Source organism: Notothenia rossii (assembly GCF_949606895.1).
Source record: "Notothenia rossii genome assembly, chromosome: 10".
In the NCBI taxonomy this organism is placed as follows: domain Eukaryota; kingdom Metazoa; phylum Chordata; class Actinopteri; order Perciformes; family Nototheniidae; genus Notothenia; species Notothenia rossii.
This window is the reverse complement of record NC_136908.1, coordinates 57,747,000-57,772,320: the sequence shown is the minus strand read 5'-3', so window position 1 is coordinate 57,772,320 and position 25,321 is coordinate 57,747,000. Positions and strand designations below refer to the sequence as shown.

Sequence of the window (25,321 nt, the reverse complement as noted above, 5' to 3'; positions counted from 1 at the left end):
CTTCGTGCTCCGAGGGGCCAGTGCATGGGAAAAGCAAAAATTATCAGCTCACCCGATGGTGCATGTTATACACCACCTCTTTATGTGGATTACAGGATGTAGGTGGGGTGGGTGGACTCATCGCAGCACAGACTGCTCCTCACACCAACACCTACGTACCAACAGGCGGACAGCACAGCTAAACACCAAGCAGAAAAAGAGCAACTAGCACTTAGCTGAGAGCTGGTAGGACTACTGCCAGTCTGTGGTTTTACAGATATGAGTAATTCAGATGACTAAGCATCTAAACAAAAGATTGCATGTTTGTGCACAAGGTCTCTTTACGTGCTATATAATGTGGTAACGAACCTCCTAGCATCAAAACAAAAAGGCAATTAGAGGGCCGATGTCTTTCAAGGCAGTTTCCATGAGTGTAAAATAACTTGTGTATCCGTTATTCTCAGCCCTTGTTGCACCCTTATACCGAATCTCGAGATTTTCGGGCCATTTTCCAGTAATTCCAACTACAAGTTGTCAAATCAGGACACTATTTACAGTTCAATTACTCTTCCCCTCACTTTCTATTCTGAAAATAATGTCTGGAGAGTTCCTACTTCTTCACTTTTAGCACATAAGCTGTTCTCACTTCCTTTACATTAGCACATTTTACCATCGGAAAGTCCATTGTTTTTGTTGAAATTACAAATGTTGATGTAATGTGAATTAGAACTGATTTCAGACTCTAGTTGGACAGTGACAGTGGTGGACAAAAGCAGTTCCTCATTTCTTTACGGAGAATTGTTAATAGCTAATTAAGCTAATGTTAGCTGCATTTAGAGGTTTAAAAAAGCTGTTTTCAGTTGACTTTGTAACGTTTTAAAATGATCCATTTTAGATAACAAAACGTATAAAATGGGTAAAAGATAAAGCACTTTTTGAACATTAAAGCATTTAAACACGTAAAGGTAAAAGCACACAATACTATATGAAACTGGAAATTAGCCCAACAGAGCCCCTTTAAGTCACATATTTTTCGTGTGTGTGCGGTGATGAGATGAAACATGCATGTGGGACGGTGTGAGGAGGGGACCCATTGCCAAGGGTTGCTTTCAACTTGCTAACAGATACAGCCATTTATGACAACCATCTGCCCAGCGTGTGTGAATGTGTGTGTTTTTGCGTGTGTGTGTTTGCTGGTGGGTGTCGGGGTCCAGGTGGCTGCATACTGTAATAATGCACCCACAGTGTGCAACAGCACAGAGGACATGGAGGCCCTGCAGAGCATGTTAGTCATAAAAGCACATTCATAGCTGCTCAATCTGGGGGATGCAGTTAGCATGGACATTTAAACCATAGGAAGTGTTGCTTTCAGGGTCACAACTCTTGGCTAAATTAGTAGAATAATATAGATTAAGCTCATTTTTTATGGCACACAGGCAAGTGTTTCTAAACCCTAACCCTATGACCACTTACAATCACACATTAGAGCAGAGGTGTTTAAATAAAAATGTCTTGTTGCCTGAGTGGAAAACGACCATGTGATTTATTTTGTGGGCGGCTGAAGAGGTTGTCAGTTCAGAGGCTTGCTCGAGGCAAGGAGGATAAGAAAGACCACTTCATAAGCTAAAGGATGTAATATATGAGGGTGGTTTGAAGAGGATTAGGCTCCTTTTAACTCCACTTATTGATATCCTGAAACAAGATCAGGGTTCAGATCCTATTGGTGTCAAATATCTTTGGGAATGTGTTGAAACCTTTTGTGGATGATGAAGCAACAATTCCTTTTCTGATGGAAGAGGCAGCTGGAAACAAGCCAAATATACAAAAATAATTTTATCTCGCCCGTCTGCTGTGACTCACAAGTTTGTCGACAGTAAGCGTTTTGGGTGAATCAGAGAAGCGGTTAAACTTGATAAGAGAGAACATGGGAGGAAACACTGTACTTTTCAGTCTTTTGATTCCCACGGCGAACACTTGCAAGTGAAAGGATCCATTCCTGTGCCGCAAATCATGTTTCATCGCTTCTGAGTGCGGTTTTGCATATCAAACCAATGTGAAATCATCCATTGGTGCGTTCTATATTGATGCTAAGGAGGGAGACGGAGGAGGTCTATTTTTACACCTAGTCAAAACAAGGCTTGATGTGAAGGCCCAGCAGAGAGGAGAAAAACAGTTGAGCTGATATTCTGTTCTCAACCAGAGACACAAGGATCTGCAGATGCTGTCTGTCATGTTGTTCAGATATCTGGCAATACCTAGCCTTGGATTTCAAAGTGCAGCAGTTTATTGCTTGAAGGCTAGCTCCGTGGGATGGTATGCCCACACTTTGTTCACATTGAAATATCCAAACAACAATTGAATGTGTTGCTATGACATTTGGTACATACAGTACATATCAGGGTGGTTTGTAACAACTTTAATCATCCTTTAACTTTCATATTATCAGGTCAAAATCTAAGCTAACAACATTTCTCTTAGTTGCAGTGTTAGTGTTTTTTGCTAATTAGCGTGCTAATTTGTAGTTAACATAGTTCCTTCTAAATACCATAATGTTAGCATGGTGTGCATGTTAGCATACTGATGTTGGCATTTAACTCAAGGTGCTGGCATGGCTAAAGACTCTGGCACTCATTTGATAGTCTACGATTGATATTTATTTTAATTTATACACATTTATATGTATTAAATATATCTCACCCTTCCACTCACAGTGTCTATACATTCAACACAGTCCCACGGCATTTCGTGTTATGGTCACGAAATTAAGCTATTGATTCGTTTTCACCAACACGATATCCCCATTTTTTTTGTGTCACACAGAACGATTTAAAAAGCAATGCAAATAATAACAAATTAGAAGGGAAAAGATATTTAAAAAATACAGATTTCAGTATTCTGACACAGAACGATTTTAGAAGCAATGTATTTATATTCGTAGTATGTTTCATGCCTGCACCAAATAATAACAAATTAGAAGGAAAAAAAGATTTTTAAAAAAACAGTATTCAGTATTCTGAGGCCCCATTTCTTTTCCTCGCGGACGGCAAAAAAACTCAATTAAACAATTTAAAATAAAAGGGATAGGGATAGGCTTAGGGTAAGATATTGAATAAGAAAATGTTTTGATGAACCACACAGCATCCGGTCTTCCAAGACCCGACCGGACAAAAATATGTGGTGCAGGCACGAAATAGAAATACATTGCTTTTAAAATCGAAAAAAAATGCGGAAATCATGTTGGTGAACACGAATCAATAGATTAAATTAATTTTGTGACTATAACAAGAAATGCTGTGAGACTGGGTTGATACATTGGCTTATGCATATGTGAACTATGGGTTATATGTATACACACTTTGTGTACATGACAACGGCTGTAAGCCGCGCCATGGCTATGTGTTTATGCCTGTGTGTATATCCGCATGTCTGTGAGAATATAAAAGGTCTTTTTACACGTGGATTATATCTTAAGAAGGCTTTAAATACTATAGAAAGTGCACATCCATTTATAAGCTACAGTAAACGTGCCAATGCTGTAAATGTGCTGTCTTGGAAAAGCAAAGTAATTAAGGTCACCTATTCACTGAAGATCTGTTATAAAAGGTATTGGGTTATGAAATGCATTCTTCCTATGGTACAATGTACATAGAGGCTTTGTCTTGCGAGGCATAGCCTGTTTTCATGGCTATATTTAGAGGCCTGTTTCTACTGGAGGTGAGGATATTTCCTACTGTGTGTGAGCTGAGGGAGGCATATGTTTCCCCCCCATCTGACCTACACTTCCTGGTGTGAATTAAATCAGAGCTGAGAAGTGCTGAGAGGAGGTGATAGGCATTGGTCTCTAGAGATAAGCCAGGGTCCTTTTTGCTCCAACCGGCCACTAAAGTAGATGTGTAATTTCACTTCCGGGAATATAAACCAGTTGTAGTGCTTTGATGCTTTAAGGGGGGAAAATAAGACAACACACAATATGAACCATGATAAAACCTGAAAGCTCTAAGATGGCTTTAAAATGTTACCTCGTCATCTTGCATATCCTTTGTTATACACAACTTGATTATGTTCCAACAGCCTTGTTGTCTTGGCTGATGCTAAAGCAAATAATAAATCTGTTGCATTCCTCCTAGCCACTTTGATGTATGCGTCACAGATGTTGCGTTTAAATGCGTCCGTGGGCAAGAGATGAAAAGAGACTGGTGGTTGAGTGGCGGAAATGCTGAGCAATCTTCAGAGGCCATCTGGAAATGTGTGTGGAAATGGCCAGCTCCATCTTCCCTCCATCATCTTCAGTCATACGTCCAACTATGGCAAGGGAACTGATGAAACCTGGAGCAAGAGCAAAAAAGTGTGGGATGGATATCGGATAAGAGAAAAGGGAAGGGGAGATGAAGAGATAAAGGGAAGGTGAAATCAAGCCAAAAGACTGGGTAAGACCCGTCAGTCCTCAGGCCATGATAATCCTTTCACAGCGTGGTCACCCGCCTCTTTAACCACTCCTTCGTTTCTACCATCTCGCCAGTCTGAGGCTTACAGTGTCACATGGCTTCACATCATGGACCTTGTAGGATAGTACATTTCTCGCTAAATACACTGAGGATAAGAATTTTCAGCCAAAGTGGTTCTAGGGAAGCGAATAGCGATCAGCCTATTGGATACATTGCCATCAAAGACATTCATGGTTCCCTGAGGATGAATCCTTACTGACTTTTGGGATTCTGTAATCTTCTGCAATCATCAATTACATGGTTTTTGACTTGTTTCAGTTAGTCGCTCTGTTTTTCTTATCTGACACACGCATGTTTGCTTATTTACCTTGCCATAACTTTTCACCTCCATCACAACCGATATGTGACGGTAGCAGGGCCTCGATTCGCTGATAAAGATCAGTCCACTTTCTAGTTTCTAAAAGAGCATGCTGGCTCCAATCTCCTTTCCTCGCAGGGATGAATCCATTGGGTTTTTGTCTTACTTTGCTTTCCAGCTTATGATTTATTCATATGTGGAGTAGAACAATCCCCCACCCATAACCCCCCTACAGTACCTCTCTCCAATCAGAAATATCGAAGGAGGCCGTATGGGGATGAAGCAGGGCAGCATGGAGACCAGTTTTAAAATTAATCCAGCTCTATCTGCTGCTTTGCTTTTTTAATTAAATGTAGTATGGCATGGCATTGAAGGCTACATACGGTATTGTTGTGTACAGTGAGAGAAACAGGGCGAAAAGGGGAGGACATGCGACCCATGATGCCCTAAGCACACGGCATGTGCCTCGGGTTGCTTTCTTTTTTTCATGGCACATCCATTCATAATTCACCATGTAAACTACAAAGGTGGATGGTTTATGGGCATCCAAACTAGTGATGAGACAGAGAGAAAAGAGAGGCATATTTGACACTTCAAAGCATTTTAATGCACCATTTGCAGCATGTGAAATGAACACGAATTCGGATGGGATTTTACCAAAACCTTTGTACTCAAACACAACACCGGCTAAAGCCCGGCAGATGAGTAGGGGCGGGGGGAACTGATGTGTATGAGTGCTATGGATTTATTAGATGGCGAGGACAGCCGGCTCATAAAAAATGTGTGACATTGGGTGTATATGCACTCTCCCACATGCAACACAGGCATGTACACACTCTCTCATGCACACAGAGAGCTGTGTGTAGACCCCTTTATTTTAGCTTTGGAACTCCCTCCAGTTTTCGGCTTCTTCTCATGTATTTTTCAAGCAAGAGTTGTCCCAGTAGAAGCTCCTGCATGTCCAAGACAATTTAACAAGGTCACGTTCTGCACAATACCTACTCAAAAATGATGGCCATAATGTCTAATGTTACATTATGTGCATTTTTTTTAAAGGAGAATATAAGAGCATCCTCAGTATATTCTTTCTTTCTTTCTTTCTTTTGAAAGAACTGCTTTTGAACTGCTTATTTAAAAAAAACAGTAAACACAGAAGAAAACTCTTTTGCCTATAAAGATGCTACGGATTGTGATCTCCAAATCTATATTGACGTCACTTGGTTATACTACAAGTCCCACAATGCCTTGCTCTCGTTTCTCGCTGTGCTGGCGATGTCGCTGCGTTCAAGTGCACCTCGGAACTTCCCACTCCGGTACTCTAAATGTCAGTTGCCACTTGCAAACTCAAGTGGTTCTGATATAAAATAATATAAACTAAAATTAGACATCTTTGCCGAACAAGGTCATTGTCAGTGGTAAGTCTTACAGTATTTGAAGGAGTTGGGCTACCTGTGGTGATGGTGACATCAATGTGTTATGCTATAAAACCAGGTTACAAGTGGATCTCAGTTTAATACAAATCTCAGGAAAATACAAAGTTTTTGTATAATTTGAAAGGTGAAAAAAAGGACCTAGTCTGTCACTCAGTGGGTCAAAATGGAATTGGAGACTAATTTAAAGACTAGCATGTTTAAACTGGGAGCACATATTTTATTTTGGCTACTGTTGTAACATATTTTAGGCAAATTAGCTAGCTCACCTTTTAATCAGAACAATGGAAAGCAATAAGTTAAGTGGTGGAAGCTTTTCACTGAATCACATAGCCTTTAGTATTTATGTTTGTTTCAAATACTTTGTTTTATTTTGTAAAGCACCCTCATGTCATCATTATACTGTGCACGATTGGGCTAGCTAAACTTAAACAAATGCTGTTAGCAGAAACATTCAGAATGTACACCATTTTTAGAAAGAAAAAGTAGGCCTATCACTCGCCTTAAAATAAACCCCTGATATTTTAATTTGTATAAGCCTACTAACACTTTTGTTATGAACCAGCTGAGTACATAAGATAAGATGGATCTTTATTAATCCCTGTAGGGACATGTACGTGTCATAGGCATAGCAGCAACATACTACGAAAAAACCACAGATAGTACACATGGAATATACATGGGCATAATAATAATAATACAATTAAAAAAAAAATTAATGAATTAAACATGTGTTAACAGTATGAATATATTTAAATGTGCTGGTCCCAGAGCTGGTAAAAGTTGTATGTGCATACAGTGCATCTATTATTAATAAACTCGACGATATTCAGTTAAAACGTCGGTTTTAACATTTGATACTAGTAATACAGCTTTTATGTTCACCAACCCCTAATGTCATGAAGTTTTCAAATTACAATGACAATCTTTATTACGCTGGCACCACGTAATCGTCACATTTCCCACAGCACTTGAAGGCAGCACGTCTCCGTACCGTACCACTACGATCAGCAGCAGCAGCAGCAGCAGCAGCAGCAGTAGTGCTTTCTCTCCCGGTAACCTAAACAATGACTGCTACTACAGACCGGAGGAAAGCACGCCAATAGAATGCGTTACACAGCACCAAAACCCTGCATTTTGTTGCTATTACGACCGTGAACATGTGGATACCTACAGAACATGAAAAATACGGCGTCGGTAAGTTTATTGCCTTTATGTTTTCCAAACTGCTGTCCTCTATCACTATCAATGTGTGTGGATGGGTTTCTAGAGGTGACTGGCTTCAGTTCAGGGATGATGATATCCACCTTTGAATTGCTGTGTTAGTTTTTTTTTTTTTTTTGTGGAACACAGCATCAGCTTGGATTTCATCTGACTGCCACATTGCATAGCATAGGGTTGTCGCTATGACCCCCCATGGGTTGCTAAATCATCATCTTCCCATTTGTTATTTTCTTTATTCCCCCTTATTTTTACAGTTTATTCTACTGGGCGATCTTTACTGGAGCTTTGTTTTTTCTCATGTTATTCTGTCTGTTTGAATGGGAACTCAGCTGCTTACCAGTCAGTCGCTGTGTGTCTGTTTTTTTTTTAACGCAACCTTTTGTCAATTCTTCAAAAAAGCAAAATACAAATTTGAGGAAAAATCTAAAATAGATTTGTTTTTATTTGATAGTGTTTGGGATTGAGATTACACTGGGCATTGACAGGTCCTGTGAATGTGTGTCTCCCTCAGTGCATTGTTCCAGGCTGTTCGGGGCTCTGGATCAAACACTGAAGTGAGACAAACAAGCGACAACAACGCAACCCAAGCCAAATGTAGGGGGGGAGAAAAATCCCGCACAGACTATGTCTTGTTGGTTTGGTTGGAATTTTCTTCTTTACCCGCAGAAAAAGCAGGCTCTGCACTGAGAGGCGGTTTAAATGTCTCGTAATTATTTTCCCCAGAGATATTGGTGTGTGTGATGCTCTGCTCCCTCCATGATCCCACAGCCTCTGTGAAAACCAGCCAATAATCATTCTGTAATCTTCGCATGGATGCCAGGAAAAAAGTGGCCAGTAAAAACCTCTTAAAACTACACTACAACTGTGATATGATAAGAGATTATTCCCTTTTCCCTCTGCCTTCTTTCTTGTATTTTGAATTTTTCTTAGGCTCTTTTTAAATGTTACTTTCTATCCAAAAAATGATCAGGAATCAGTGAACCAGGAGCCCTTTGCCCTCTCTCTGTCACACTCCCTGGTTTGGTCACTTGACTGCTACATTTTCCCCTGGTGTAGACTTGTTTCCCTTCCTTGTCCGTGTCAATGTAAGTGCTAAAATCCCTGACTCACTAGATTAATCACTCTGCATTTTTTAATATACTTAATCCTGTGCAGGGCAAAGTCTTCTTGAGCCCATTGCTTTAATATTTTGATAGGGCAGAATAGATTTATTCCAATTACCCTCTCAAACCCATCCCTTCCTGTCAAAGTTCACTTGGCTGGATAAAAGGAAGACATTTATTTGAAGGCTCAATACTTGCCATTGTCCCCACACTGCAAAAGGGGGGCCTTGTTAATTGGATTAAGCGTCTTTATCCCATTTCCCCCCCAATAACCGCAATAAGACTCATTTAATTAGCTGTGATTTATTTCTTAAGACATGTTTTGGCAACGGTGCACTTCTTTGTGTTCTCGTCCTTGTGTTTTTTTTTTAGGAAGGAAATGGGGTGTTTTCCTGTTATGAAATTGATGTTACATGATACACACACTGCACACATGTATGGTGAGGCTGTTTGGTTGTAAAGGATTTAGTTATGATGAAAGCAGCTTGTCAGGTTTATTAGGTTAAGTTTTTTTTTTCAGTCTGAGGTTCATAAATGTTAATATGCTGGACTGGTCTTTCCTTTCTTTTACTGTACGTAGTCTATCCATGTCTGGTAAGGAAGTCATTTATTATGTTTAAGTGGATTAATAAAGACTAGGTAGATATTATTAGGTGCTTTAAGGGGCAGTACTCCAAAGAAGTATGACATGTTGCTTGACCATATCGTAAAAATTGCTGTAATTGCTGTTACGAAATACCACACTTAAAGTCGGGGTGAAAAGCCGCTATAAATATGCTTGCGAATAAATTCATTGGAAATTGAGTTTAAAAGGGGGATAAAGATGCATATTTGTAGACAGTCTCTCTTGTCAGGATCTTTAACACAGAAATCGTTCAGGTCATTTTTTTGTCTTTTATTGGATCGATAGGAGAATATGAAAATACTCCATTAGCTTGTCTCCTAGTTCACATTCTGCGGGGAAAAGGGTAACCAAATATGTATCCTTGTGGCAAAATAACCTCACACCAGCAATGTCTATTGATTCCCAGAATCTCACCCTAAATTATTAATGCCGGGAGGAACTGCTTTCCACAGGTCTCCAAATCTTATGGCAATACACCACCTGAACTGGTGTGGAGCTGGATCACACCTCAGTGGAATTGACATCATTGATCCACATCTACTATGCTTTTTATTTCCAATAATATCCATGCTGTAGAATTGCTCTGATATCCAAATATTGGTATAACTTAGTCCCCACCTTAGCCATTTTAAATCAACCCCAGGTGCTTTTACCGAGCATTTTACCCCCATTTGACAGGGAGGCAGGCAAAACTAAAAGACCTTGGATATCTTTGGATCCTTGCACATTTGATCTTGAGCCAAATCGAGACGAGATCAAAACGTCTCGCTGTGTAATTAGAAGGTTGCTTCGTTTGATGTCTATTCGCCTTACTAGTGAAAGCGGGGCCATAGGAGGACGGGGGCCACTGCCATTGATGAAATATGAATGGACTCTCGGCGAGTTAATATTAAGGCGCCCATTAGCCCACCAGTGTAGTGATTACTGGTTTTTAACCCGAAGCAAGACGTTTGGAAGATTGATGAGATCGCGTTAATATCTGATTCCTGAATGCACTTGGGATTTGGAGGAGAATATTACAAATCAAAGTCACGTTTTTTGAACACAAAGAAGGGTTGTAAAAATACTTCCCAAAGCTCCATAAATGCATGATGGATATCTGTCACAGAAGTCACACACTTTGACTTTGACCTCTGACAACGTAGTGTACTGGAGGCAGCATTGTGTCATTCGTAGAGTTAATGCTGGAGACAGACAGAGAGTGAGGCCTTTCTCCTAATTAAGGCCATCTGATTCAACCAATCAAGCATGTCATTGCTCATCATAATTTAGACCCATAATTAAAGTGTTTTAACGAGATACTTTTAATCCAAGTGCGTGCAAGTGGAATTCTGTGGAAGCTTGATGTAGTTGCGCAACCCTTTAAAAAAAAAAAAAAAAAACTAGACAGAGTGAAACCGGCCTGATGCCATGGAGGGCCAGTGTCGGGGCCTGGAGGATTCTTGCTTCCCTCAGGGGGGGATGTCGTTGTGCATGATGAGGGTTGGAGGACGTGGTTGAGGGTGCTGGCGCGTGTCAGGGGTGGACTCATTTTCAGGACTTGCCCTGTTACCCCCAAATTCTCCCCTTCTCGCCTTAACCTCCCCCCCCTACTCCACGGGGGATTAGCTGGTTGTTTTCGAGGGGGGCCCCAAGGCCCATTCCACCATTATACCCATGATTCCCTAATGCAGCAAGCCCCAGGGCGGTGTGTGTGAAAGGGCGGTGTGTGTGACAGGGCGGGGGGGGGGAGGCGTGGCGAGGTGAAGCCCACCAGCTTGTAATTGCTTCTTCGCCCGCCGCCTCGTCTCCCTCTGCAGATAACGCACCCCTTCTCCTTCATATACTAGCCCAATGAAATAATTCAATATGGAGGAAACTGCGGGGTAATCCCCTGTGAATTGAACAGAAAATAAGAGCTCTTCCCTGACGGTGCATCACGCAAGGGTTAAATGAATCTACATGGACGTGTGACATATGACGGGCTCAGTGAGCGTTTTATTCATTGCTGACTCACGCTGACAATAATAACCATTGTAGCCAAACATGACCTGAGACAAGAGTTGGAGAAATGCCTGCGCTGTGTTGTTCAATTAAACCATGCTCCAATTATTATGGAACCCTCAGTAATGGAAGAAAACAGCCAAACTGTGCACATAGTGTCTGTTTGTCTAGAACCAGCAACACAAGACAAAAGGAAACTCAATTGTCTCATCTTAGATATGTTTTGTCGAATAGTTTCAAATAAATTCCTGCTTTTTGTCACACTCTGGGTATACCCTTGTGTATTCCATTGGCGTCAGTGACACAGACAAACCGATATGCTGTCCACATCCATGTATGATGTTCAGACAGGCAGCCGGGGGGATGGGGGGGTGGGGGGGGCAGCAGAGTGTTTCTGCATTTCAACTCCAGCAGCAGTCTAGCGTACTCGCTGCTGGGAGATGATGCATCTGCTCTGAGATGGCCGAGTGATTTCCAGTTTACCAGAATGCATATGGCTATTATAATGGCCATTATTTCACATTGGCTTGACTTGATGTATTAGTTTCAAATGCTTGTCTGATGGGTAATTGCTACTATATTTCTTGAATGGAGACCCACTTTTTCACTGGTATTTAGATCAGAAATGGAAGGATCGCAAAGTGAGTTTTAGTAAAAAGGTTTTTTTTTTTCAAGAAACTAAATTAATTGGTGCTTTTTGATCAAATCCTTTACATTTGTGGCTAGCTTTACTGTTATTATTTTTAGCAGGCCTGGTGTGGTGTAATATGGTCGTGATTCCCTTTCCTCAATATCAATCGGTGATCCCTATAGTGAGGTTAATGGGAAATGTCCTATTAGGAATTCAGCAGCTTAACTGATCAGTGGCCCTTCTGTGCATGTGTGTATGTGTGTGTGTTCGGTGTGTGTGTTTCTGTCATCTGTGTTGGCCCGGGGAAAAATGACTGACATGCCATATTCATAAACGAAGCGCGTCTGCCGGTGACAATCACTGTGATTGGCGGCTGAGAAGAGCGTCGAGAGACTCTTGTTGTTTGTGCTCATTTACAGAAAGAAAAAAAAAAGCCTGGCGCACTGGTCCAGAATCAGTTATCTGTGCAGATGGGCTGTAATCCAGGCCTGCATGTATTGACCATAAAGGAAGTGTAAATTGATTTTCTTGTGTGAGTGACCCCTCACATCATAATGACCTCATGGCTCCCATTTTCCCATAATGCTCCATTCAGTAACGGCTACCTCTGCTTGTCCTCAAGTTATTAAAACAAGGGTGCTTCATTTATTATTAACATTACAATAAATAGAGTAGTCTGTTTAGGATATATCATTAATGCATTATTTGTGGGTCATTTAAGTGTCAGGGCCGGCTTAAAGGACATATGCATAATTAAAAAATGTGAAGGGCTAATGGCCGTGGTTGTCTCTCTCTTCAATTACCTCTGTTCATTCTTGAATACAGAATTGGCCTCTAACACTGTCCTTCACACAGTCACAGTGGGGGATGTGAATCCAGAGCACACAGATCGCTCTCCTTTGTTTTGCTCTGTAGTGTAATCTATTTCTCTGTGGGATGATTGACCCTTATCAGGATAAATCTGCAATGGGACAGTTTTTTCCTCTGGTTTTAATTTCATTTCCTCCTACCCTTTGTGGTTTTATGACGATGTCTTCCTCGATGCAAAACTGTATCTTAGTTTTGTGATGATTTGCAAACATCGTCACCACTGATTTGTAATGACGTGGAGGCTGATGACATAACCCGTAACTTTAATCAGCTCACGCTTATGCTAATGATCTGTATTAGCATAAAGTAGCTGATAACACTATAACTGTTGCTATTAATACATGTGATATTTTTCATACGTCTTATACACAACCTATTCAGGACTTTTGAGGCTGATAGCAAAATCATTATTTGAGAGTTTGAAACCCCCGATATACGTATGTCATCGCATGTACATTTTATTACCCAAAAATGTGCTTGATAATCCTTTAAATTAGCTTCTTTCAATAATTGTGACCAACATGTTTTGTCAGTGCTTTGTGGTTGTTGAATCATAATACATTTAAATGTGTTCATGATATGCTGCTAACATGGAATGTAGGGTATTTAGAAAAGAAACATGCTTCTACTTCTCGTCCAGCGTTGAAAAAGAAGTATAAGTGGCAAAACTTTTCACAAAACATATAATTTTGAAACCAAAATATAACAAATTCAAAGCATTTTCTAAAAGCTCTGATGCTACATCCACACTACAAAGCATAAGCAACATCATTTACAGGCATATCCACTTAGCAGAGTGTTTCCTAAAAGACCAAATATAAGTTATATAAATGTCCAGCTTAGTGTTGCTGTAATGCCACAACGGGGGACCAAAGATACATTCGAGGACATGACCTAAATTCCTCTAACTGCCAAGAAACGAAATTGTTTCCTCGAAAAAATGCGGCTCAACTCTGGCCAGTTACTCAGAAAAGAATCAGAGTCCGGTTCAGGTCAGCGAGGACACTGTCAGGAGTTTATCAGTCAGGATTAATGAGGACACGACAGAGGGAAGAGGGTGAAAGGTCTTCGGACGGAAAGCTCGTAGACGCCACGGCTCGACCTTGACTGTTTGTTCCCTCACGTTACTGTCCACACCTTTGTTGGGAAACGCATCTGTTCCCCCCCTCTCGTTTGCTTTCGTCTCTCTCGCCTTTATTAAATGGAAATCGTTTTGTATTTCTGTTGTCTGTCTCTTTGTATCCATTTCTCTCCGCTCACTTATCCTTGCAGAGTGGACAGTTTCCAGTGACAGCAGGTCACACTGTGATGACCCTGATCTCACTTTCTCCCTCTTTTTTTCTCCTCTATCACCCACTCATTCATTTTCCATCTGTATCTTCCAGTAGCCCCCTCCTCTCGATCTGTGCTGCTTCTGTTCCACCTTTATCTCCTTTCCACATGTGTCTCTTTCCCTTTTTGTTTTGCTTTCCCTCCTCTGGATCCATACTCACCTGTCCCAGATATCTCCTGATGGGCTACTGTGTGTGTTTGCCTTTGTAGTATTCCAGGATATATGTATATTTGTAGCTTGTTGCATGTGCATTTATATGCCTGTGTGCACATTTCGTTTTTCTGTAATAGTGGCCGTGTTTGCAGCAGCCTCCGGGACTAGGAGTCTGAAGATGATAAAGTATTAAAGATTGCTCTAGGAGATCTTTAGAAATGCTGTTTTGAAGTTGTTGATGGTGCAGAATGTAACATAACAGAGTTGATGGAAGGATGCTTGCCATTCTTTAAGATGACAAAAGCAGCTATAAATATAATTTTACCATTTGTTCAACCCCTTTCTCCCTGACAGTCGTCAATTCATAGAATAGCAATGTCAAAGACAACTTTACCTCCTCACCAAGTAGAGATGTCCCGATCCGATCACGTGATCGGGGATCGGAGCCAATCACGTGATTTTCAAAAGATCGGAATCGGGAGAAAAAAATTGGGGATCGGGATTTAAAAATATATATATTTTTTTATAAATACTTTTTTTTCAATTTTGTATTCAATGTTACAAAACAAAAATGACCATGTTCAAGTCTTAAAGTCATCCTGAGGCCTTAGGTTTGGTTTCAAATTACACAACATCATGTATGTGCTGCTTCTTTGGGGCTTGTTTTCATAGACCTGGTTGCTTCTTTCTCTCAAATCTGGCAACAGAGTGGGCGCAGTGTCTAATTGTAGCAGTAAGCTAACGAGTACTGATAAGCTTTGTTTTGTTTTGATCCAATGCTGCACAACTGAACTGATCCAATGCTGCTGTGAAAGAAAGAAGCTATATCCATGTTGGATAGAATTTCCAATTTAAATACAAAAATAATCTTAAGGGACAACTTGAATGCTTTTTTTCTTTTTTCCCTCTTAATGCATTGCATAAAGATCGGATCCGGAAAAATCGGTATCGGCAAATTGTCAAAATCAAATGATCGGAATCGGATCAGGAGCAAAAAAGGTCATCGGGACATCCCTATCAACAAGAACAAAAAAAAAACTAGCTACAAAGTACAAGATATGATTTAACTGTGTGTTGTCATGTGCTCTAACGCATGCTGCCAATGTTACCATATCCTGCTAATGTTGTGTTATTTCAAAGGCACAACATTGGCTAACGTTACATTTACAGACTAAAAGAGTGTCTAGAAGAAGAGTTAAGAGTTAAAAATAAAGCTTGACAAGCGTAGCAACAGTAACTAAGAGGGACAGTGCCAATGGCAAATCCGTCATGATGTATGCAGAAAAATGGTCTTTGAGGATATGTCTGTAATAAGTCACTTGCTCTGAAGTGTTAGTGGGTAGCAGGCAGACAGATGGTATGCTCCCTGAGGTTAGGTTTCTGTCCCATTGTGAGTGTTCTATTTATGGCCTTGGTACCTTTTTCTTATCAGTGTTTTCTTAATGGCGGAGGCAGCTGTTTTCCTGCAGTGTAGAAGCGATGTCAAGAGCAACACTTCACCCTTGTGCTCTGCTGTTGATTACTTCTGTTTCTATAGTGTGAATTTGGGAGTCTTCTATTGTCTCTCTTCCATCCATCTTCTTTTTTTATGGTCCTTCGTGCCGTGTACACATATTTGAGTCTAGAATTGACCATGAAAATCTGTGAGGCAAACAGAGATGCTTGCACACACACCATATTAGCAGTGTATATTGAAAGTGGGCTCAAGAGCTGCGACATTGATCGCTCTCTGTTCTTTGAGATTGAACTGTGTTCCCTTCTCCATCACTCTCTCCGTCTCCGTAAAGATCACATTGGGAGGATCAGCTGCTGCCTGGCTGCTTTCTGGGCAGCAGCCTCTCCGACCTTGGCTGCTATTAGCTGTGTCATTACCTGTGTGTGTGTCTGTGTGTGCGGTTGCATCGGTGAATATACGGGCTGTACATCTGATCTTTGTCCCCTTTGAGGTGTGTGTGCGAGCGATCTGTTTCCTGCTCTCGCTGTGCTGTCGAGATGATGGCCTGGCACAGCTCCGGACGTCGATCTGCTGCGTGCGAGGCGCTGGCTCACCGCCTGTCCTCCTCACCTCGCCTCTGTCAGCGCTCCTCACTTCCTCTCTCTACCCGCGCATATTAAATTGCCCGCGCCAGTTTAATATCAGCTTGCCTTTCAAAAGGGCTTTTCATTGCTGCTCACTTTAGACAAAAGTGTTGAGGCTGATTTCAATAGATTTTTGGCACACTGATTGAAATAGCTTTGGAGAAGGCATAGGATGCATAGTATTCTGCATTTGGGGCTTTCTTCATTTAGGTTTATGGGGTAAGAGAACTGAGGACTTACAACTTTAAAATGAGATTAGCTCTCGGTGACAAAGCTCCAAAATGTGATTGCTTTGAAACTGCCTGTTCTTTTCAGCTGAACGGGTCTTATGAATTCCTAAATTAATTGTGTGGGTGTTGTAGAGTGTTATTGCCTCAGAGAGTCTATTTAATTCATCAGGTTGACTAAACCTCCAACTGCGACCCAGTTCACTTCTTACAGCACTTCTCCTCTTTTCAACCCTTCCCGGGGACTGTTCCCATTTAGCATGTTTATCCAGTTAAGAGAAAAAAGCCTTCAAACCAAGCAGAGATAGAAACCAATTTCTTATTTAAATACTTGTCTAGAATGATTTAGCCCCCTCATATCTAAACCACTGGATTATTTGAAGTTTTGTTTGTCTTTAGGGAGAGTGTCTTTGCGCTTGCTGCCTCTCATCCTTGATTGAATGGGGCCTTTTCAGCCTTCTTCTATTAACACCAAAGGTTGGCATCGCAATGCACTGTACGGTTGATTTGCTTTGTTTGTGCTCCTTTTGGTGGAAGTTGCACTGAGGATTGCCTCTGTTGATTCTGTAGGCTGATGTCTTTTTCCTTTTAACAGAGAAGAGATGGAGCTATGTGCTTTTTTTTTTTTTACAGGAATAGTAGTTGGGACATATGCATATTAGCTTTCTTGCCAATAGTTTGATGACAAGATTGATATACTTTGCATGTCTGTTAGCTAAAAACTTAAAAGCTAAGCTAGCATTGGATACACGTTATCCCTAATTTGTTAATTCTCTCAAAACAGGTTGAACAAACACGAAAGGCCAGCTGTTTCCTCCTGTTACCAGTTCTTATGCTAAGCTAAGCTAGGCTAAGCTAACTAACTGCTGCCTGTACCTTCATGTTTAGAAATATGAGAGTGGGATCAATTTTCTTGTCGAACTCTGCAAGAAAGTGATTGAGCCTTATAACCAACATTTTAAACGAGAACCCAAATCCTATTATTAAAAGAGAATGTATTGATGATGCACAAAGCAGGCACCAGGGTCAATATCAGTTTATTTTCCCATTCCAGAAATGACCACAAACGCAACATCCAACCTCTGGGGGATTGGCTTGAAGTGGCCTTGTTTGCCGCAAGCCTAACCTCACTCCCAGCATCCACCTGGTTTCTTCATTCCCCCCCTCAGGGGAGGGAGTCTGGAGAACTCAAAGCGGAAAGTGGTGCTGCTAAAAGCGGTTGAAATGGATCCCCTTTGTGTGGGGGCGAGAGGGGAAATGCGAAGGAAAACCCCCACTGTGGGAGCCTTTGTGCGGGGAGTAAGAGCTCTTGGCCTGGGCGATGGCGGTGGATGGCCACCTCAGGCTGTTGGTTGAGTTGAGCAGAATAGATGACAGCAGAGGAGAGTTATTGTGTGCATGAATGCTGTGTATGTGGGCTAAACAACATAGGAACAAAACGTGATCGTACAGAAGCTTGCCTCCCAGTGGATGGTTCTCATACCTTAAGAGGCCCATGGCTATTCTTGCTAACAAGCAATTTGTGTTGAGCGCTGGCCTCAGATAAAATATACAGACTCTGGCATGGAAATAGTACAGAAGCTTTGATGGCATTGAGAAAATGCCCACTTGTAACGGTATTTATGGCCATAGATCCTGACAGCAGATGATTTTGTTGGCGATAAAAGTGATGAAATACATTGTGGTGGTTTCTGGTTACATCCCCAAGGGCATCTGAATTTAAAAATGGCATCAAAACCCAACTACGAGTGTTTTCCCAGAGAATAATGCTGTTAATGGATCAATAAAGGACATCTCTTTTTGGATCATGTATCCCCCTACCTATTTATCTACACCCTAATGAACTGTCAGCAGTGCCATTTTGACCTTGATGTTCATTACAAAGCCAAGTATCCTATATCAGTCTTTGAGCTTTTTGAAGCAAGATGCTTTCATGTTACTTCAATAGTGAAACTTGAAAGAGTATTGAGAAGGTAGCATAGCATTTTTTGCCTCCATCCTCTGGACTTTGTTTACTTCAGTTGACTCAGGCGTTTATGTTTTCTATCACCCTCAAAAATAAAGTTAATTGGATACGTGTAGAGCAAAACACATTCTTCACAGCCAGGATGAATGTGAGGGGCTTGCATGCCTTAGCAGAAACCCGAGTTGAAGCATTGTCTTCCTTCCTGTGTCTCTCTCGGTTCTCTAGCCCGGGCCTTCTGCTCTGGCGTGCTGACATAATGAGTATGGTGAGGCTAAAAATACAAATGGAGCACGCTGCACCGCACACGTTTTTAACATATGTCTTAGCATGGTGGCTGTTGTTGTTTCCCCAAAGCAGAAAAGGAAGACCTCTTGGCTTGAATTCGGACAAAAAGTGCAGTTCCTTTTTGAATAACGACCACATTTAGTTCTAATCCGGCATTTCACATTTCAGTTAATGTCACCCAGCTTGTATTGGTTCAAAGGTTAGTGTGGTAGTGGTAGTGGTTGCATTTGAAACCAGGCCATTCATTTATACGGAAATGTTTCCAGGCATCATCAGTGGGGCCGCGTCACCAGTAAGCTCCTCCCGGACCCTCATCTGGGCTACAGCCATAATCCTCTTTGCACAGGCTGTCCTAATGCACCAGTAACCTTACTATCCTCACTTAGGATAAAGTGGGTGACAGTGGCTGGCTGGGACCGCGCTTGTTTGGCTATATGTCTGGAAATAACCTTTGCAAACCAACATGCTGTTAAACCAGCGTGTGTGTTCTAGGAATGTGTGTGTGTTCTAGGAATACATGTGTATAAAGCCAGTCACAACATCAATATCAAATACAAAATCCCATCAATCTGTTTACAAATCCTGCATCCATTTCTAGGGTCTGCACCACTAACCCTTGACCTCATTTTAAACCATATATAAATGAAACCTCAACATGATCAGCTGATTGGTGGAGCTTGTTTTACATATCAGAGCTTTGCCTGATGCATTATGTAGATCAGGGGTGTCAAACTCAATTTCATCGCGGGCCACATTAGCATTAGGGTTACACTCAAAGGGCCGGTTGCAACTTTAAGACTATATAAAAATACATATATAAATATATAATATATATAAAATAATGTATTATATTACATTATTGCCCCTGCATTGGATTATTATCGGATAGGGTAATAATTAACTACGTCTGAAAGCAGAAGTCTAGGGCAAATAATTGCAAGTCTCTTCATGTCACAAAACAAGATGCATTGTGGAATATGTAGTTTATGGGCAACCTGCTTCTGTAAAGCGGCATGTAACCGTATAATAAATGTATTATATTCTTTGCAAGCTCTTGCGGGCCACAGAAAATGAGTTTGCGGGCCGGATTTGGCCCCCGGGCCTTGAGTTTGACACCCCTGATGTAGATCACTGCATTATGCATCAGTTGCAGCACGTACTTTTGCATACAATAAACTGAGGAATATAACTAATACTTGTAAGTTATAAAGATGCCAATGAGTTTTCTATCAATCATCTCTCTGTTTTAAAAGTTATAGCTCAACATACATTTGGAATGCTATCCTAATCAAGAATGAATCATATCACTGTTGTGACATTCAGCCATATTTAGTGTATAACTTGATCAAATCTACGTGTAAATAAATGTGCTTACACTCTTATTTCGGCAGTATCAATGTCAGATAAGTGGTCAGGTTATGTTAAATGACAGCCATAAGTCATTATTTATATTCCAAAGATCCAAAGCTCTTTACTGTGTAGGCGTTTAAAGCTGATAATGGCTAATCGGGATAGTTTTACTGTAAATGCGCTTTAATTTCCCAATCATGATCTCGTAATTCCTTTACCGCATACCACACAAAAGGAAGTGAGGGAAATATGAATATGATGTTCCACGTGGAGTTCCTCTTCTGAGTTGGCAGTAGCATCCCAGTGTGTCTCTATCCTCCCGTTTGAGTTTCAGGAACTCTCTCTGTAGCTCATTACAATCTTTATAGTTTCTGCCCCCCCCAGAGAGCACCCTGCGTTGAACGGGCACGCAAATGAGGCTACCTTTCTACTTTGCGAGATGCGTTCACTTGCAACGGTGGGAGGAGAAAAACAAAGATGAAATTAATCACTCCAGCCTCATCCCCTCCCACTTGTCTCATCCTTCTTTCCCCTTCAACTTCACGCCTCCTGTAGACTTTTCTAACTAGTTTTATTTAATTACAGACAGCATTAGGGGGCACACGACTGCAGTTGACCTAAATCAGGAAACTGGGGCGTTTTTTGTTTCCTTTTAAAGTTTTTTTGCTCGCCCCCCTTCAACTTCTCACTCCACTCCATTAACTTTGTCTTTGCGGACCGGAGCAAATTAGCTGAGCACGGCCATCACTTTGACATTTGCTTTCAGTGTCCGCCTGGATCTCGCTACTGCATCTAAAATAGTTTAGCATAGCCTCCCAATTTGATCTTAAGGATGTGAACGGGAGTTTGAAATCTCATTCCTATGGGGGTCCCTGACAGGATGAGAGTCGTTATAAAAGAACTGGAGGGCTGTCTCTTTGTTCGCACTGATGTCGTCGCAGTAATGGACAAGATTAAGGCAAAGTGTGAAGTGGCTCCTCGTGCCAAAGCGAAATGCAAACCAGGCACTTGGGATTTTCCTGTGTGACAGTTGAGTAGTATCGGTTAATTATTTTTCGTGGTTCCAAATCGCTTGAGTGGCAACTTTCTCTCTCCCTCTGTGTGTCTCTTGCTCAGTGTGGCTGTTTGATTTCCTTCATGGCTTGCTTTGACAAACACAGCCCCGCTCCAAAGTCCCTTTTTGTGTGTGTGTGTGCCCGCGTTTGATTCCTGGTAGAACAGATTCCATTGTTTCTTTCTCATTCTCTCTCCTTTTTTTTTCTCCATTTCCAATCCAAAATGCCTCCGACCCCAGGAATAATCCTCCTTGATCCACCAATGGCATGCAGCGCGCAGGAAAATAGCACCGACGACAGCTGAACCCCTTAGCCCCGCAGGAATGTTTAGCCACACACACAAACACACACACACACACACACACACACACACACACACACACACACACACACACACACACACACACACACACACACACACACACACACACACACACACACGGGCCATACATTCAAACGCACAGTACAGCACAGTGCTGAGCAGAACAGGGCGCTCATTCTAAAGATGGCTGTTTTTGGAATCAGTTGCAACCAGCCGTCCGCCCTTGTTTACATTTTGCACTCGTAGGAGCTAGTCACCTCGTGGAATTTTAACATGATGCCTACATTTCCTGACAGCAAGCACTAGACAAGGGGACTCAAGCACGTAGAAGGAAGGAAGGAAACCCATTTCCTCCACAAAGCCATTAGACTTTAAATGACAAATGCTTTCCCTATTTTCAAGTGAGACTCTGATTGTTTGACAGATTTTTATTATGGTTTCCAGTAAATCAGGGTTTAGGATCAGCCCCATTACTTATTTCAGTTGCATGTGTGCGTGTACGACATCCATTATCGATCTGTCTAAGATATAGCAAAAGAACTGGCATGCTAACAACCCCTGGAATCCTCATTTTCAGTTTTTTTTTCTTTATAGGAAAGAATGAGAACCAGTGCCAATAGAGACCTGGACACACTCAAGTATTCATTCTCCATATATTGTGGCTTATGGAAAGCGTAATGCATGTCATATGGAAAACGTATTCTGAGGCTTGGGGTAGATGACGGTCTCCATACTTGTCATATTTCTTGGTTCAGTCGCCACTCATCCCTGTCGCTCTCTTGTCATTGTTAGTGCAGCTCCGTTGTGTCCTCCACATTAAATGGCCTTCTTTCCTTGTTATACTTTGCTGAGCTCGGAAAGACTTGGGGCAGAGCTTACAAACTTTTGCTGATGCTAACAATGGCCTGATACCCAATAGTACACCCTGTACTTGCCACTGTTGAATGCCTCTTTGTTTAGAGGCTATTAGGATACTAAACTGTATTGGCAACAGATTTTGAGAATGCATTTGGACTATAAACGGGGAGGCTGTGGCTCAGTGGATAGTGTGGTGGACTTTGAATCAGGGGATCGCAAGTTTGAGTCCCACTGCAGTCAGCATGTCGTTGTGTCCCTGGGCAAGACACTTCACCCCAAACTGCTCCTGTGGGGATTGTCCACAGTACTGAATGTATGTAATGTAAGTCCCTTTGTCTAACAAATGACATGTAATGTAATAAACTGTGGACTTGCTAAGCAATTGTCCTCAACTTTTGGCAAGAGAATGTATGAATGTATTTAGGGACCTATTTTTGCTCATGATTATGATGATTCAACTTTGGACTTCCCTATTTCCTTCTGTATTAAATGTGGAAAAATGTATAATGTATGCAGAAACCACAACAATGCTAAGACTGGGGGCTCCTCAATGATGACACAAATGGTAATCACAATATTGAGGTGATGATTATTTAACACAATTGATTATTCGTTTTGACTGGATCAGATTCGTCAAAAAGTCACATCCTGGTAAACAAAAACGGAGCGTGTCTCAAGATGGGTTATGTAGGAGGCCAACAACGCAAAAAGATCTGCAGTAGGTGATCTGTAAAGCCCCCCCAAAAAGGTTCAAACAACATTAAACAATCATTTGAAAACCTAGGGTTCAGGGACCCACTCTTTCAGACCCATGGTTTTGGCTATCTCTTTACAATTAATCAAGTCATCCATCCATCCATCACGTATCCCTCCAGTCTGTGTCCATTCAATTTGCTTAACATGCTACGCTTCACAGGTTTCCCCTTAAGTTGTTAGCTTAGCTGCTCTTTTTTCCATGTTAAGGGAGGTGCACACGTTGAAAGCTGCAGACTGGTTTCTATTGTGAAGCAGTGACTAGCTTACTGACTGGCTAGCTTAGCTGATAATACGGTATGCTCCAGTGGCTTGTGTTTGTGTTGCCCCTACCATCTGTGTGTCCTTGAGTGGAGCCACTATGTGTCTGCCCGTGAGTTCCTCGACACTGCCACTTCCTGTGAAGGGTCTTCAATTACCCTGGCTGTGCACGGAGGCTATCACCTTCTGGCAGTGCATATCAGAAATGTTCACATGTCTTGTTAGTGTTATCGCGCACTTTTCATTCAGTGCTTATTCCAGTGTCTCAACCCCACGCAGTGAATCTTGCCACATGTCTCACATCTCAACCTGCACCCAGCACTGTGCTCTTTTCATTCAATACCGAGTTTAACATAAACTCCCCAGTGACTTGAATCACTCACTGATGCTTCAATGCTCCTCTTCTCTTATACAGTCTCTACTTGTCACAGAGCTCTTCGTTGTATCTCCTGGGGAAGAGGGAAGAATGAAGGCTACTAGGCCAGGATGTGAAGTTACATCTAGAATAATAACTACACTATTTGGGTCCAGTGGGACGGTCCGTCTCTTGTGTTTATGATGCCTTTTTCATTCTGCCCATTTTGTCATCTTGTTGATGTGCAACAAACTAGGCTAAATAAGACTCTGGGCAGACATAAAAACAAGTAATATAATAGCTTCAATTGTCTTCAACTCTATAATTAGCTTCAGCTGTATCATCAACATAGTAATTTGCCCCCCCTTCCATTCCACCTTCTTTTTCTTTGTCGCTTTGCTTTGCACTCGAGTTACTGCATCTTCTAGGAGGCTTAGCATTTAACGCTAGCAGCATGGGTTCGTTTCTCCGTGAAAAGCTGATATCAGGCTTCAAAGGGACGGGAACGGTCAGCTTCATCACTAATGGAAGTGTTATGATCAAAGGGGGAATGAGTAGAAAATGGCTTATGAGGTTGAACTCAATTTAAACCTATGGTCCACTGAGAATGTTCATCTATATAAGGATCCTTACCCAACTTATTTTCTTTTCATAGAGTGGTGCACAAATGAGTCCTAAAACTAGGATGTACCATTGGCCACTTTTCGTTCCATCAATACAAAGTCTTTTCTACATGTTTTTGGTTAGAAGCCTGATAATAAGATCTGTGGTTAACATAAGCGTAATGAAGTATGTCAGTGAATAACTCACTTGTGAATGTCTGAAGCTTCTTTGTGTCTTAAAAAGAACAGTTGCTAACAAGTAACTAAGTGAGACTACGTCATTACGCCAAACACAATTCTGCCTTTAGCTTAGCGGTGGGGACGCTGACTGTGATGTAGCTTCTTGAGAGCCTCAACCAGTGGCGTCGCCTGAACTGGAAAAGCCCTGATTGTTTTTTCTGTAACCCAGGACAATTCTCCCTCAAAAATATAATACATTAACCGTGCTTTACGAGAACCTCATCATGACACAAGAGATGACGGCAGGACTATAATTTCCCGTGTTCAGTGAATGCAACAGAGGCATGACACCAGACCAATCAGAGAGTTGCATGGAAATAAACGTGTGCTTGTGTCATTCAAGCTCGGCTCTGTGTGTGTGGAAATAGCGCATTTAGTGTGAGGGAGAGAGGGAGAGAGGGGGACCGGTGCCAGCAGCAGGGACCGTGTTGTTAGCATCTGGTTAGCTAGCTGCACTAACGGACATACGGAGCTGTTTGTTCCACAACAAGCTGGAGGAGAGTCCTCTGCTGTCAGACTGAGAGGCTCAGGTGAGCTAAAGGACTTTCTGAGTGTTTAGATAGTTAACTTTCGTCCAAGTTATCTCAGTGGGTCTCAAACGGTTTGGTCACAAATTATTCAAAAGATTATTTCCGAGGCACACTTTCATATGATCATTATAGTTCTAAAAGAAATAAGAGAATAAAGGATAAACATTTATGAAATACTATATGGCCGTAAAACAAGAATAGAGTTTAAAAGGGGAGTGATTTGTAAAATATCTATAAAGAAAAAGAACATCTGATTACAGTTGTGTTTCATCTGGGATGTCGCTCTCAAAGTGCACCAGATTGA

At 41.5% G+C, this 25,321-nt stretch overlaps 1 protein-coding gene across 10 annotated transcripts in view; it reads left to right on the top strand.

Annotated features, from left to right (window-relative positions):
* Nucleotides 1–7,222: 7,222 nt before the first annotated feature.
* dock4b (dedicator of cytokinesis 4b) overlaps nt 7,223–25,321 on the top strand; it is a 118,251-nt gene continuing 100,152 nt past the window's right edge. For all 10 annotated transcript variants that reach the window (XM_079656391.1, XM_079656396.1, XM_079656395.1 and 7 more), the window contains exon 1: nt 7,223–7,409. In XM_079656391.1, the coding sequence (XP_079512517.1) occupies nt 7,373–7,409 (37 nt within the window). In that variant the 5' untranslated portion in view covers nt 7,223–7,372. The remainder of the gene's footprint in view (nt 7,410–25,321) is intronic.